Here is a 12,352-nt window from a genome sequence, read left to right as displayed (position 1 = left end):
TGCATGAAAGGCTCAAGCAGTAGTTCAAAAATGTTTCCTGTGCTACAGCATTGAGGTTCTCAGTTTTGTAGCAAAGGGATTAGCACCCAAGGGTGGCTGATGACAAGTTATATCTAAAATGTGATGTATTTCACCTACTAAGCCCCACATGTTTCTTAGCATTCAACCCTGGAGTAAGTATATCCTCTAGACCCTCAGCTTGAGCTCTGGAGATGACAATGGGCCCCACTACAGAGGAATTCATGGAAATCTTTCTCCCATTTCCCCAGGTATTATTAGTTTTCTCCTTTCATAACCACAGTGCCACTTGAGGCCATCAGTTTCTCTTTTTTTTTTTTTTTATTAAGTATTTATTTAAACAGGTTAAGCCTCATCTATGTAGCATGCAAAGTCCAAAATTTAATGAGCAGATGCATCCTTATACTGAGCAAATGGATCTAGCTTTGGAAAACTTTGTGCAATTTTATTCCCTTGGTACACATTATTATTATTTATTTCAATTAGGCCTTACCAGATCACTAAGCTTTCTAATATCACATACATTTTGCCATCTAGGTTGTTCATCCATAAATGTTACAGGGAAGGTTTGGTTTTTTTGATGTTTTTTGTTTGTTTGTTTGTTTGTTTTTTCTAGGAAGAAAAGCAGTTATTAAAAATTGTTTTTGTTGGTTGGAAAAAGGTCAGAAAGTGCAGCTTCTTTTCTCATTTATCATCTGAGTCCACACCTTGGTGCCCATATTTGCCATGATACAATTTCAAGCTGGAGTGAGACACTGATGGCATCGTCCCCCAGGCTTTGGAAGGACGCAAACATGAAATCAGGAGTAAGCACTGTGCTCTCTGGAAGCCATCTTGATCTAGGCAGTTGTGAATCAGGGCAGCAGAAAGCACATGAAATATGCACAGCCTGGCATGTGCTGCCCTGCAATGCCAGAAAGAGTTCCTGTGAAGCTAAAGAGCAATCACTTAAAGGAAAGGCAAGTAAGGGCAGAACTACATTGTCAGTTCTGTGGCTTACACCCAGATAGCCACTAGAGGCTGAGCCTCACCTTAGCATCCAGCTGCAGCTGGCTGTGAAAACCTTTTCACCTGAAAACGTATAAATCCTCAGCAGGTCTGCTGAGTGCTCTTGATCTCCCTTTGGTACAACCAAAGCATGCCCTGCTTCAAAATAGGACTCACTCATTCAAGGCTGTTTATCAGTGTCCAGTATACCATTTCAGAGACCAGGAACTAGAACATGTAGAATTTGAATGACTTTCCAAAGTTCCCTTGTAGAACAGGTGGCTGAGCCATAACTGAGTCTGCATTTCTGATTAACTGGTAAATCAAAGGTACGTATCCTCAGATTATGGGTTATGCTTGCTCTTTAAGGGCATTAACATCTTTGTTTTAATGTTTCCGACACATATATTTATAAAATGGCCATAAATACTCAGAGAAAATCAAATGATAATCAGCTAAAATGCCGATCAGTGAAGTATTGCCACTGTGGACACAGAACGAACTTTTCTGAAAATTACACTGTGGGAACAATAATCTGCAGCAGAACAATGGAGTAAACAGGTAGGTGGCAAATAATCTCTTAGATCATACAATGTCAATACTGAAAAGGCTTTTGATTAGTTGCAAGAGTTTGATCCAGCTGAGCTGAAGAAAACACCTTTTTTTTTCCAGTGATCAATCCATGCTGAATCCCTTGAGCAGTAAGCACAAGCACAGAAAGGTTTTGCAGAATTAGTATTATAAATCATACATTCAATCCCTCTGTGAGTGTTGAAAGCATCGTCATGCTTCTAATCACTATATCCTCTCTTTGACGCATTACAAATACTCACACCCAGCCCCTACTAATCTCCATTGTGATTGTGTGATATCTGTACTTGCTGGTACTAAGCCAGAAGAAGTAGTTAAATTTTTTCTTCCTCCTATGATTTTGAGCTTTGTTTCCCCCACACAATTGAAAGACTTTATTTAAATAACGATGTTTCCCTTATAATTCAAAATAAAATGCAATAAGAAGATGGAAACAAGATGGACCCTTTTCATTTTCAACTATGCTTGAAATGATAAAATCAGGTCATCCTGAGTGATCATGAATCCCAGGTTTATTTTTTGGTAAGATGATACTGTAATATTTTCAGTTATGTGCCATTTTATTATAGAGCCCAAGAGAAATTACATGAGTTTCTTCTAGCAGCCCATCACTCACAGCCTTTATTATAGGCACAAGGTCAGAGGCACTCCTGGCTTTAAAAAGGGCTGTAAGCAATAAACGGAGAAATTACAGCAAAGCACCTGCCAAAGTCTTTGTAGGGTTCAGCCCTCTACTTGTTTTAGTTCTAAAATTTGATCATATTATCTCTGTTCTCCACTGTCTTTCAGTTAATACTAGAAAACAGCAGGTTTTCCAGTCCCCCATTCCTGTCCAACTCCTCTTTTCTCTTAGGACAGCAGCTTGACTGTGGATATATAGAAAGATACATGTCTGTGTGTTTGTAGATCTCGTAGGTTTCACAGCTGGAGTGTCAGCACTGGAGAACATAGAAATCCCATTTAATCACAAGAAAAATTTTCACATCTGCTCAGTTTCTTCAGTAAAAGGACATGTCCTGTAAGGGTTGAAAAGAGAGATCTGCAGAGGCAGAAATTTCTGTTGTGTCTAAAGGAAAGGTTAAAAAAGAACACAGAGTGAGTAGTGAACAGAATATTCCTTGGTATTGATCCTGAAAAAAAGGCAAAAGACTGTAAGTTCAACAGATAACAGGAAAGCCACCTTCATCTAGCAATGAAATTGATGGTCTGGAAGACTAAGTTTCTCTTTGGAGGAGATGAAGGAAAGCAGTGCTAGATTCTCTCCCAGTCATCTCACCTTAAGTCACTACCTAAAAAGGAGTAACCCTGAAACCACATGAACTTCAGGAATATTCAGATACCTGCCTCATTGCCTGGGGAAGGGTGGAGGAGGAATGAATTGCATCTGCCCAACCTGGCTCTCCTTGTCTCGCCAGTAGTTGCACACAGAGCAGAGTCTGTGTGGAGGCAGAAGGGAAGGCATGTGGTGAGCAAAGTGACCTTCCTGTTGCCATTCCTTTCAATCTGCTCAGCAGGGAGATTCACCCCCGAAATGCCTGAAGCAGCAGCTGAAGCTCAGACCGACTGCTGGGTGAGCCAGCCACTCTCCAAAATGCTGAACAACCGCTGCCCCTGAGGAGTCCCAAAATGCTCCTGAATCCAGATCGCCCTCTACTTTCCCACAGAAGTGAGTTGACTGTCTTATTTTACAAGTCTTGCTTTTGGTTTCAGGCTGTTTCCAGTCTCACTTTCAATGTACAATGTACAACTATGGGACATTGTTACATAGGGCCTCTGTGCATCCTTTTCCAGGATATCATGCATGTCCCATGATGGAGAAAATGGCCAAAGTGTTTCTGTATGCATGTGATCACACACTGCCACATATCCCACAGTTTCTGGGTGTCCTTGTTAATGCAGCTCAAAAAAAGTGCAGTTAATACAGATAGAATTAATTTGTGTTCTAAGAAGTGCAAGCCAAGTAACACTGCAGAACTGCTCCCTGGGGAGGACTTTAAGTAAGCCAGCCTTGATTTTATACATTTGATTCTTCAGAGCTGAAGGCAGTCAAGGAAGCTATTTATAGTGGATACTGCTCTCTATCTTCTGTAAAACTGCTGTAGACACAGAGAAGGGAAAACAATCTTTTATTTCATTTATTTATTTTTAGGTAAGGAAAACAAGGAGGAAAAAAAAAAAAATGTGGCTCTAAATCCAAGTTGCCAATTCAATCTTCTGCATAGGGAGGTCAGTTCACAGAAGAACTGATGTGTTTCTGTTGACATGAATATCCCAAGTCGCTGATCAGCTCTGCATCAGTTGACCAGTACAGCAATATTTGGCTTATATCAGGGAAACAGATATTCTCCCAGAGAACTCATTGCAGTGTTTGAAGATTCCTGGGGTATGAAAATACTTTTTGTTCAATCAGCAGATAATATTGGAAAAGCTGGACAGACAGTGGTCCACAAAGTCTCTCTCTCAGCTCTAGGTTCTACACAAAAGTGTGTCTCCTCCCAAGGTTTGTTTCTGATACTGGTTTATGTAGATTAACTGCGCAGACTTCAATTTCTTTATTCCTTATATGTGCGTTGCAGAAGTCTGTGTATGTTTTATTTTAGAAAATTATTTTAAAATTTCATTTTTCTATTCAGGTGAAACTCTACAAACTGGGTGCCACTGAAGTATATTTGTGTGTAGTCCCATCTCCTCTGGTACTGCTTCTTCTGTGCTGTATTACTGCAGTTACTGTGAAACAAAACACAGTTTTTAAAAAATTTGCTAACCAAACTTTCAAAAAGGGACAGTGGCTGCATCAGAATTGGCACACCAATTGAAATAAGCATCAGAAGCATTGCCACTCATGTTTCAGGAAATATAACATAAATAATACACCCACTAATTGAAATGCATACAATATGGCTGTTCTTGATTCAAGTGAGAAGCGTGAAATGCATTTATTTTATGAAGAGTAAAACAGACTTTGCCAACAACACACAGCAGGGTGGGCATCCTGCTGGCTCGAGTTCTGCAAGCCCACAGCCAGCCCTATTACTAAAAATGAAGTGACTGAATACACCGGGGCGTGATTTACCTGCATAAGAACTATATTGTTGCACTGAAGAAAAAGTAAACCAAACCCAGGGGCTTCCTTACTCTGATTTCTGTGGCCGTCGGACAGTAGGTTATATGTAGCTTTTCATTTCGTTATTTGTGCCTCTTTCTCTCTTAATCGGGCTGTGATATGTGAGGGTTTTCGGGTGTAGGCAACGTATTTTTTTCTGTGTCAGGAGCATAGCAAGTCGCTACCTGTGTGCTGAACGATGCCTGAAAAAAAGAAATGTAATGAATTATAAGGAAATGTAAAGAAAAATAAAAAGAGAGAGAAATGGAAAGAAATGAAATAAATTGAAACAGAGTAATAAAATAATAGATAACAAAGATAAATAAAATGAAATAAAACAAAACCCGGCAGTGTCAAGTCGCTGCTGCAAAGTCCTCGGGGCCTCATGGAAGGCTACGTGCTCCATGCATGAGACCCCGGGCGGCCCCGGTACGAGTGGGAGCTCCGTGCCGGCAGGGTTGTGGCCGGAGGGCGGCCGGAGGGCGGCCCCGCGGCTCAGGGAGGACGAAGAAGGGGAGGCAGAGCCCGGCAGGAGCTGCACGGTGCGTCTCTCGGTGCGGGGCTGCCCCCGGCCGCCGCTGACAGCGTCCCGGGGCTTCCACCCGGCTGCGGGTACCAGCGCGGCTCGCACGCGATTCCTGTGTTCAGTTTAACGTGGGGGTCAGAAACGGGTGGAATGGGAGTTTCCTACCGCCGGGAGGGATGGTTGGGCAGGAGTCAGAGCCGGGGAAATGGAAAGGCGGCCGGACAGCGATGAACAGGGAAGGCATTCTGATGCAGTCTCGCGGTTCCTTCCCGAGGTTGAAACCTGCCCCGCACGGACGCTGCCGAGAGGTTCCCGTCCACTGGAAATAATCAAACAAGACCCTACAAGTTGACCCGAACAGCTGCCTCTTCCAGAGGAAAAGGAGCTCTTACGCAGGAGCGGATTGAAGTAGCGCTGTCCCATCCGCCCCTTGAAGTCAAAATGATCGCTCTCGCCTTTTCCATCTCCCATCCCACGAGAGGGTCGGTGCCCGAGCAGCGCGGGGCCGGGGCTCCCGGTTTGTGCGGAGTTCCCGCGCGGTGCCGGCCCTGGTGCCATCCCACGGGCGAAAAAAAAGATGTAGCAGGTACAGCTTGATGAGAAACCGGCAAAACGGCACTGCTCTAACGAGATTCGGGAAAAGGCTCTGGGGCCGGGATTACCGTTCTGGTAATGGCAGAAGTCTTTCTATGTCCTCCATCCCCGCAGAGCCCTGCTCTCCTCTCCCCTCGGGGGATGCGGAAGGACACGGTCCCGTCGCTTCGGTTTCCCCGCGCATCCCTCACAGCGTTGAGCCCCGGCCCGACGGGAAGCACCGCACCGCCGCGCTCCGCCGCTGCGCACACGGGAGGCTTCCGGCCGCCGGGGCTGGAGGGGGATTTCCAGGAGCGGCTGTCAGCGACTGATCCATCTGTGCAACGAGCTGAAACGCTCTCTTCTAAGAAGATAACAGACCGCCTGCCCGAATCTCACCTTCAGGGGCAACGTTAGGAGCAGGAAGCCGCGGCCGGACAACAGGAGGCGCTGCGGCTTTGCACAACCCCGGCTTCCGCGCACCGCTCGGCACGGCTCAGCACGGCTCAGCACGGCGCTGTCAGCGCGACTCAGCGTGTGCCCCCGCATAGAGCTACGTGCCGCTCGTGGGGTCCGTGCCTGCTCCCCTCCCGGCACACGGTGAGCCCTGAGCAGGATGCCCGCGTCCCGCCGGGCGTTGCTCCCGCGGGGCCGTACTGGGAAGCGGCAGCACCACCCCGCGGTCACCCTATGGCGGGCAGCGGGCTGCCGGAGCCCTCCCTCCCTCTGGGAGGCTTTTAACGGAGCCGGAGCACCGGGCTGAGCGAGCCCGGTACCGAAGGGTCTCTGTGTTCAGATTGTTTCCACTAGGGAAAGAGAGAGGGTGCATACATAAAGACCGCAATTTGAGTATCTGTCAGATTTTCCTCTGGGTTTTGATCCAATTTCCATTTGTGTAGTTTGACCACTTGAGAGGAGAAGTTTAACTCAATGCTTTTATCTTTTTAATTTTGTTTCCTTTAAGACACATTCTCATCCCTTTTTTTTTCTCGCTGGATTATTCCAGGTTTGCGTCTGTTTCAGGGATTTGACTTAATTCTGTTCCCAGATTTAAAGAAAAAAAAAAGGGGGGGGGGGGGGGGGGGAGGGCAGGAGGGAAAGAACAAAGAAAGGGAGAGCAGAAAACTCAGAGGACAAGTTAAAACATTGTTCTCGACGAGGAGATAACCTATAACTTGGAATTTCGGTCCCGGGTCTCTGTATGATAAACTTCTTTTTAAAAAACGTTTTTGTGGCGGTGACGTCCTCGCAGAGCCTTGGAGGACACACTGGTGTGGGAGCACCGGGAGCTGGGTGATAAACACGCCAGGAACAAATTCGGATTCAGGCATTGTATTTTGTGTCATATGGTACGCCTAAGGTTTTCAAAATCCCAACAACCTTTATTTCCACTTCAAATCGCCATTCCACGAATAACTACTTGAGGTTGGGGTTTTATGTTTTGCTTCGTTGGCGTGTGTGTGTGTACATGCTTTATTTTTGTTTCTGAGTTTGTTTACTCTTTTTTTTTTTTTTTCTTTCCGCTATCAGATGATAAATGTCTCTGGGAACGAAAAAGCACAAGGCGAGAAACCCAGGAACTGTCGGCGGTCTTGGCATAAGCTCGAAGAGCCGGACAGGGCAGAATAGGAGCATGTTAGATCCGTTTGTGAACACTGAAGTTCCCTACATCCATACTTTAAAGAGCTTTGTCCAGTGTCCATTTACTTTACCTCCGCAGCCCCTTTTCGCCCTGCAGCCTATGCAGATTCTCCTTCTTCCACAAGAGAAGCTGGGAAGAAGGCAGTGGTACTTCCTGGGTGCCCGGCCCCAGAGAAGGCTCCCCAAGGCTTTCAAACAGCCTTCTGGCCTGGAGGCTTTCGCCAGAAAAGAAATAAAATGGTTCCAGTGACTCACCTGGTGTTTTTCAGGCGGAGGCTGACCTCGGTGGATCCGCATTCGAGTCTCTGTCCGCATTTATTGGGTGTCTGGAGTGTTACAGCTCAGCGCGGTGACTCATAGGGTTTCTAAAAGTAAGACACCAAGAAAGAGGTATCATCACCAACACCATCACCGTCACACTCCCGGGTGGAAGGCTCCGCGGGGCTGAGGGCTCGGGGACCCGGATCGAGCCCCGGTGCCTCGACGGGAGGAATATGGGGAGCATGCGAGGACTTCCCTGCCATTTGGTTAGAGAAGCATCTACTGGACTTCAGTAAATATGGCTCCTAATCTCGGAGTTTTAGGGCTGGATGGCCTTTAGCATTCTATTCAAACAGAGGGGGCTGCCCTTCCCTTATCTACCTCATTTCATTTCCAGTGAGCCCTCCTAGAGCTTGTCCTGTCCGTCTGCGAGGGGGGACTTCCTCCCTCCCCTCTCCCACCTCCGTCTCTCCTTCTTTCCCCGCAAGCTTAAACCAATTACGCCGCTTTGCAAATAAAGTGCCGCCCCGAGGGGAGCCGCAGGCGAGGGGAGCTGCCTCGCTGGCAGGTGCATCTCCGGCTTTGTAGGTGCGAACGCCTTTGTGAGGCGGACAAATGGGGAGAGGAGGAGGAGGGTACTTTGTGCGACGTAAGATCCACATCAGCTCAACTCCACTCACATCCCAGCCGGCACTTCCTCACTTTCTCGACTGTCTCGCCCCGCACCGCTCCCTGCCTCCTTTTTGACTTCATTATAGAGGAGATTTCGGCACTCCCGCCCCTCCTGGGAGCTGGCTTCCTGCTAGGTCGGCCTCCTGGGCTCTTTTCCTGCCACCCGTCGCTCGCTTGCAAGAGGGCTGGATGGTTACACCGGGCAGGTTGGTTCCATAATGTTAGGGACTGTGAAAATGGAAGGGCATGAGACCAGCGACTGGAACAGCTACTACGCCGACACGCAGGAGGTGAGCGAGCCCCGGGTCTGCTGTCCCTCCGAGGGGGAGGAGAGGGGCCGGGGGAGGGCCGGGGTGCGGAGGGGGGCAGCGAGAGGGGGGATCGCTTCGCGCTGCGGCTCCCGCCAGCGCCATCGTGTCTCTCCTGGCCAAGCCGCCCCGAGGAGCTCCGCACCGCCCGCAGGAGAACCGGAGGGGCCGGGGGCAGCGCGGAGCTCACCCCAGAGAACTCCTGGCTCGGAGCAGGGGACCGCCGCGTTGCCGTCCCGCTCCCCACTGCATATGGCACGGGCACAGGGCGCGCCGGGCTGAGGGCAGCACACTCCCCACGCCCCCCCCTCCCCACCCTCCCTTGGGGCCCCACGCTGCTGGCTGCCGCCGGGGCCTCACCTGTTAGAGCCGAGAGAAAAGAAAGGAAGAAAAAAAGAATAAATCGCCGTTTGTTCGGATCTTGCGAGACAGCCCGCCCGCGGTGGGCTCTGCTGCCCAGATACCGGCGGGCGGCGCTGCGGAGAGCGGCCGGGGAACCCGGAGGGGGCCCGGCCCGGCCGCCCGCCGCCGACCCGCGGCACCCGGCAGCCGCTTCCGGGCCCCCCCTGTGCTCCGGCGTGGTGCGAGAGGAGCGGCCCGAAGGCCGTTAGGAGAGGGCCGGGGTGCGCCGTGATCCAGGCCCCGATACAGCCTGGCCTCTGCGGGGGTTCGCGGGGGAAGGCAGCGGGGCACCACCGCGGAAGAACCGGGAGCGGTGCCCGGGCAGGAGCCGCTTTAAGGAAGTGCGAGAGCCGCGAGGTGCACACCGGCATTGCATCAGCGCACCCGGACACGGCGCCGTCCCCACGCCTGCAGGGCCGCACAGCGCTGTGTCACCCCACGGCCACCCCGTTGCCACGCCACTGTCACCTCGCTGCCACCCCCTCAGCGGGGAGAGCTCAGAGCAAAGGGGGGCATCCCCGTGGGGTGTCAGCACCGAGCTCGTTTTTCCTTGCCACGCTCATTGTCCACACACCTTAAGTTACACGACCTGCCCTTTTGCTGTTTTTTAGCCCCGCTCTTTTCTCCTCCAGTGCTATTGAACTGGAATCTCTGTTTGGGTGAGAGGTGGGAGCCCCGACGCTTTGAGCCCTCTCGGATAGTTACTGAGATCCTTCAAATTCAAACCGCATTGAGAAGTTCGCAGAATTTGTAGGGAATAATGGGGAATGTTACAGAGCGCTTAACCCGCGCCTAACAACCTTTCCTCGGCCGCGTTGCCTTTGTTCGAGGTGAACGGGAACGCGTTTCGCAGAGCCCTTCTCCCTCGTGTGAAATCAGATGCGGGCCCGGAACATTTTGGGGCTCCAGGTTCTGCATTTTGTGAGAGCGGTGAGGAGGGATCGGGCTGCAATACCCCACGTTGGGGGCTACAGAGAATCCCGTGCAGCGGGAGCCGGAGCTTGGCGTGCTTCGGAAAGGCTGGGGTGGTGGGTTTGAACTTTAAGCCCGACTCGGAAATGCGAACAGGGGCAGCTTTCCACAGGTACGATGTGCAGACAGAGCTGATGATTTTTTTTCCTAATATTTTTATTTTTATTTGTGACAAGACACTATCTGTAGGAACAGAAATATACATCAGCGCGGAGGGAAAGGTTCGTGCGGTTATTCCGGGAAAGTTTTCCCTGGCACACCGGCGTGCGCCTGTAGATTGCAGTAATCGGACGGATTCAAACACGGGACACGGAGCCCGCAGAGCCTCGCAGCACTCGGGGCGGCCGAGCTGGGGCTCCGCGGTGCCGGGGCTGGGCTCGGCGGCACCGAGCGGTCTCTCCCCGTTCCCGTCACGAGGATTCGGGCTCTCGGCGATCGTCCTGGGCGGGTTCGGAGGCTCTGCAGTGCCGGGCTCCATGCTAACCCTCTCTCGTCTCGCTGCCCTAGGCCTATTCCTCGGTGCCCGTGAGCAACATGAACTCGGGGCTGGGCTCCATGAACACCATGAACACCTACATGAGCATGAACACCATGACGACCAGCGGCAACATGACCTCCGGCTCCTTCAACATGTCCTACGCCAACACGGGGCTGGGAGCCGGGCTGAGCCCCGGAGCGGTGGCCGCCATGCCGGCGGGCTCTGCGGGCGCAGTGAACGGGATGACGGCCGGCGTGGCGGCCATGGGCGCGGCGCTGAGCCCCGGAGGGCTGGGTGCCATGTCGGGGCAGCCGGCCGCCATGAACGGACTGGGCCCCTACGGCGGCATGAACCCCTGCGTCAGCCCCATGGCCTACTCGCAGTCCAACCTCGGCCGCACGCGGGACGCCAAGAGCTTCAAGCGGAGCTACCCGCACGCCAAGCCGCCCTACTCGTACATCTCGCTCATCACCATGGCCATCCAGCAGGCGCCCAGCAAGATGCTGACGCTGAGCGAGATCTACCAGTGGATCATGGACCTCTTCCCCTACTACCGACAGAACCAGCAGCGCTGGCAGAATAGCATCCGCCACTCGCTCTCCTTCAACGATTGCTTCGTCAAGGTGGCCCGCTCCCCCGATAAGCCCGGCAAGGGCTCCTACTGGACCCTGCACCCCGACTCCGGCAACATGTTCGAGAACGGCTGCTACCTCCGCCGCCAGAAGCGCTTCAAGTGCGAGAAGCCGGCGGGCGGCAAGGCCCCGTCGGAGGGCCGCAAGGACCAGACGTCCGCCTCGGGCTCCGGCTCTCCCCTGCCCCGCGCCCACGGAAAAGCGGCGCAGCCCGACGCCGCCGCCTCCCTGCCCGGCCCCAACCCGGCCGCCAGCCCCCAGCCCATGGACCACAGCGGCCCGAGCGCCGAACTGAAGCCCTCGGCCCCGGCCGCCGCCTCCTCGCTCGGCTCCGTGCCCGCCCTGGCATCCGTCCCGCACCCCCCGCACTCCCTGGCCCACGAACCCCAGCTGCACCTCAAAGGGGACCCCCACTACTCTTTCAACCACCCGTTCTCCATCAACAACCTCATGTCCTCCTCGGAGCAGCAGCACAAGCTGGACTTCAAAGCCTACGAGCAGGCGCTGCAGTACTCCTCGTACGGGGCCGGCATCCCCGGCGGGCTGCCCCTGGGCGGTGGCTCCATGGCGGCCCGCGGCAGCATCGAGCCCTCGGCGCTGGAGCCCTCCTACTACCAGGGGGTGTACTCCAGACCCGTGCTCAACACCTCGTAGCTCGCTGTCTCGGGGCGCACGCCGTGCACAGGACTGTTACTTCCCGATGGCCGTGCGCTGTCCCTGTCCCGCACCCCCCCCCGCTGTACATATGCCCCGCACCCCGCAGGGTGTCATTGAAAAGGAGAAAAATGGGTGAGCTTGTAAACTACTCGTTGTGCTTTCCGCCCCCCCGCCCCGCTCTATAATCTCATGTAAGTTTACAGGTATGTGGCAATACTTTACCAATACGGAGATGAAGAAGCGAGTAGAGATTTAAGGCTTTTTTTTTTTTTTTTTTTTTTTTTTTTTTTTTTTAATTAAGAAGGCTTTGAAGGACAATACTGCTGTGAAGTAGCAACACACTAAGAGAATCTCTAAGCAACAAGAGGACTGTTTGCTCTCTCGGATCATCCTTTTGATACTTGCAAAACAAACCTCCGGCTCGGACAGCCGCACCCCGCACCCGGCCCAGCTGCAGCCCGGGGTCGGGACAGACCCCCCCCAAACCCTCCTATATTTTTTTCCAAGTGTTACCTGTCTTGGGATGTAATA

The 12,352-nt window shown here is 52.0% G+C and overlaps 2 protein-coding genes across 5 annotated transcripts; one reads left to right on the top strand and one right to left on the bottom strand.

Annotated features, from left to right (window-relative positions):
* Positions 1 to 3,783: 3,783 nt before the first annotated feature.
* On the bottom strand, positions 3,784 to 8,473 carry LOC149917864 (uncharacterized). Of its 3 annotated transcripts, none has more exons than XM_090141352.1 (8): positions 8,381 to 8,473; positions 7,695 to 7,804; positions 6,198 to 6,604; positions 5,888 to 6,092; positions 5,681 to 5,773; positions 5,391 to 5,544; positions 4,732 to 4,902; positions 3,784 to 4,323 (listed from the first exon to the last, which is right to left on the bottom strand). In XM_090141352.1, the coding sequence occupies exons 4-7, from the start codon at positions 6,001 to 6,003 to the stop codon at positions 4,804 to 4,806; spliced, it is 462 nt and encodes a 153-aa protein (XP_089997478.1). In that variant the 5' UTR covers positions 6,004 to 6,092; positions 6,198 to 6,604; positions 7,695 to 7,804; positions 8,381 to 8,473; the 3' UTR covers positions 3,784 to 4,323; positions 4,732 to 4,803. The 3 variants fall into 3 exon arrangements, 2 of the variants coding, with proteins under 2 accessions (XP_089997478.1, XP_089997477.1); XM_090141351.1 differs by lacking the exon at positions 8,381 to 8,473 and adding an exon at positions 8,082 to 8,214; XR_016466973.1 differs by lacking the exon at positions 8,381 to 8,473 and having other exon boundaries at positions 5,044 to 5,773; positions 7,695 to 8,029.
* Positions 8,474 to 8,529: 56 nt separating this feature from the next.
* On the top strand, positions 8,530 to 12,077 carry FOXA1 (forkhead box A1). 2 transcript variants are annotated; one of them, XM_090141349.1, is made up of 3 exons: positions 8,530 to 8,662; positions 10,562 to 11,785; positions 12,018 to 12,077. In XM_090141349.1, the coding sequence occupies exons 1-3, from the start codon at positions 8,591 to 8,593 to the stop codon at positions 12,075 to 12,077; spliced, it is 1,356 nt and encodes a 451-aa protein (XP_089997475.1). In that variant the 5' UTR covers positions 8,530 to 8,590. The 2 variants fall into 2 exon arrangements, with proteins under 2 accessions (XP_089997475.1, XP_031449105.1); XM_031593245.2 differs by having other exon boundaries at positions 10,562 to 12,027.
* Positions 12,078 to 12,352: the final 275 nt, after the last annotated feature.

This window comes from Phasianus colchicus, chromosome 5 (assembly GCF_987193195.1).
Source record: "Phasianus colchicus chromosome 5, bPhaCol1.hap1.1, whole genome shotgun sequence".
NCBI lineage: Eukaryota > Metazoa > Chordata > Aves > Galliformes > Phasianidae > Phasianus > Phasianus colchicus.
The sequence above is the reverse complement of the archived record's forward strand: the minus strand, read 5'-3'. Positions and strand labels throughout refer to the sequence as shown.

What these genes read in the sequence shown, in the direction of transcription:
- FOXA1 (XM_090141349.1), top strand. Translation starts at nt 8,591, where the DNA reads ATGTTAGGGACTGTGAAAATGGAAGGGCATGAGACCAGCGACTGGAAC. An exon ending in ACTACGCCGACACGCAGGAG is followed by an intron (nt 8,663 to 10,561) that starts GTGAGCGAGCCC and finishes TCGCTGCCCTAG; the next exon opens with GCCTATTCCTCGGTGCCCGT. An exon ending in AGCCCTCCTACTACCAGGGG is followed by an intron (nt 11,786 to 12,017) that starts GTGTACTCCAGA and finishes ATCTCATGTAAG; the next exon opens with TTTACAGGTATGTGGCAATA.
- LOC149917864 (XM_090141352.1), bottom strand. Translation starts at nt 6,003, where the DNA reads ATGCGCGGGGAAACCGAAGCGACGGGACCGTGTCCTTCCGCATCCCCC. An exon ending in TGGGATGGGAGATGGAAAAG is followed by an intron (nt 5,545 to 5,680) that starts GCGAGAGCGATC and finishes GATTATTTCCAG; the next exon opens with TGGACGGGAACCTCTCGGCA. An exon ending in CCCAACCATCCCTCCCGGCG is followed by an intron (nt 4,903 to 5,390) that starts GTAGGAAACTCC and finishes TCTTTTTTTCAG; the next exon opens with GCATCGTTCAGCACACAGGT.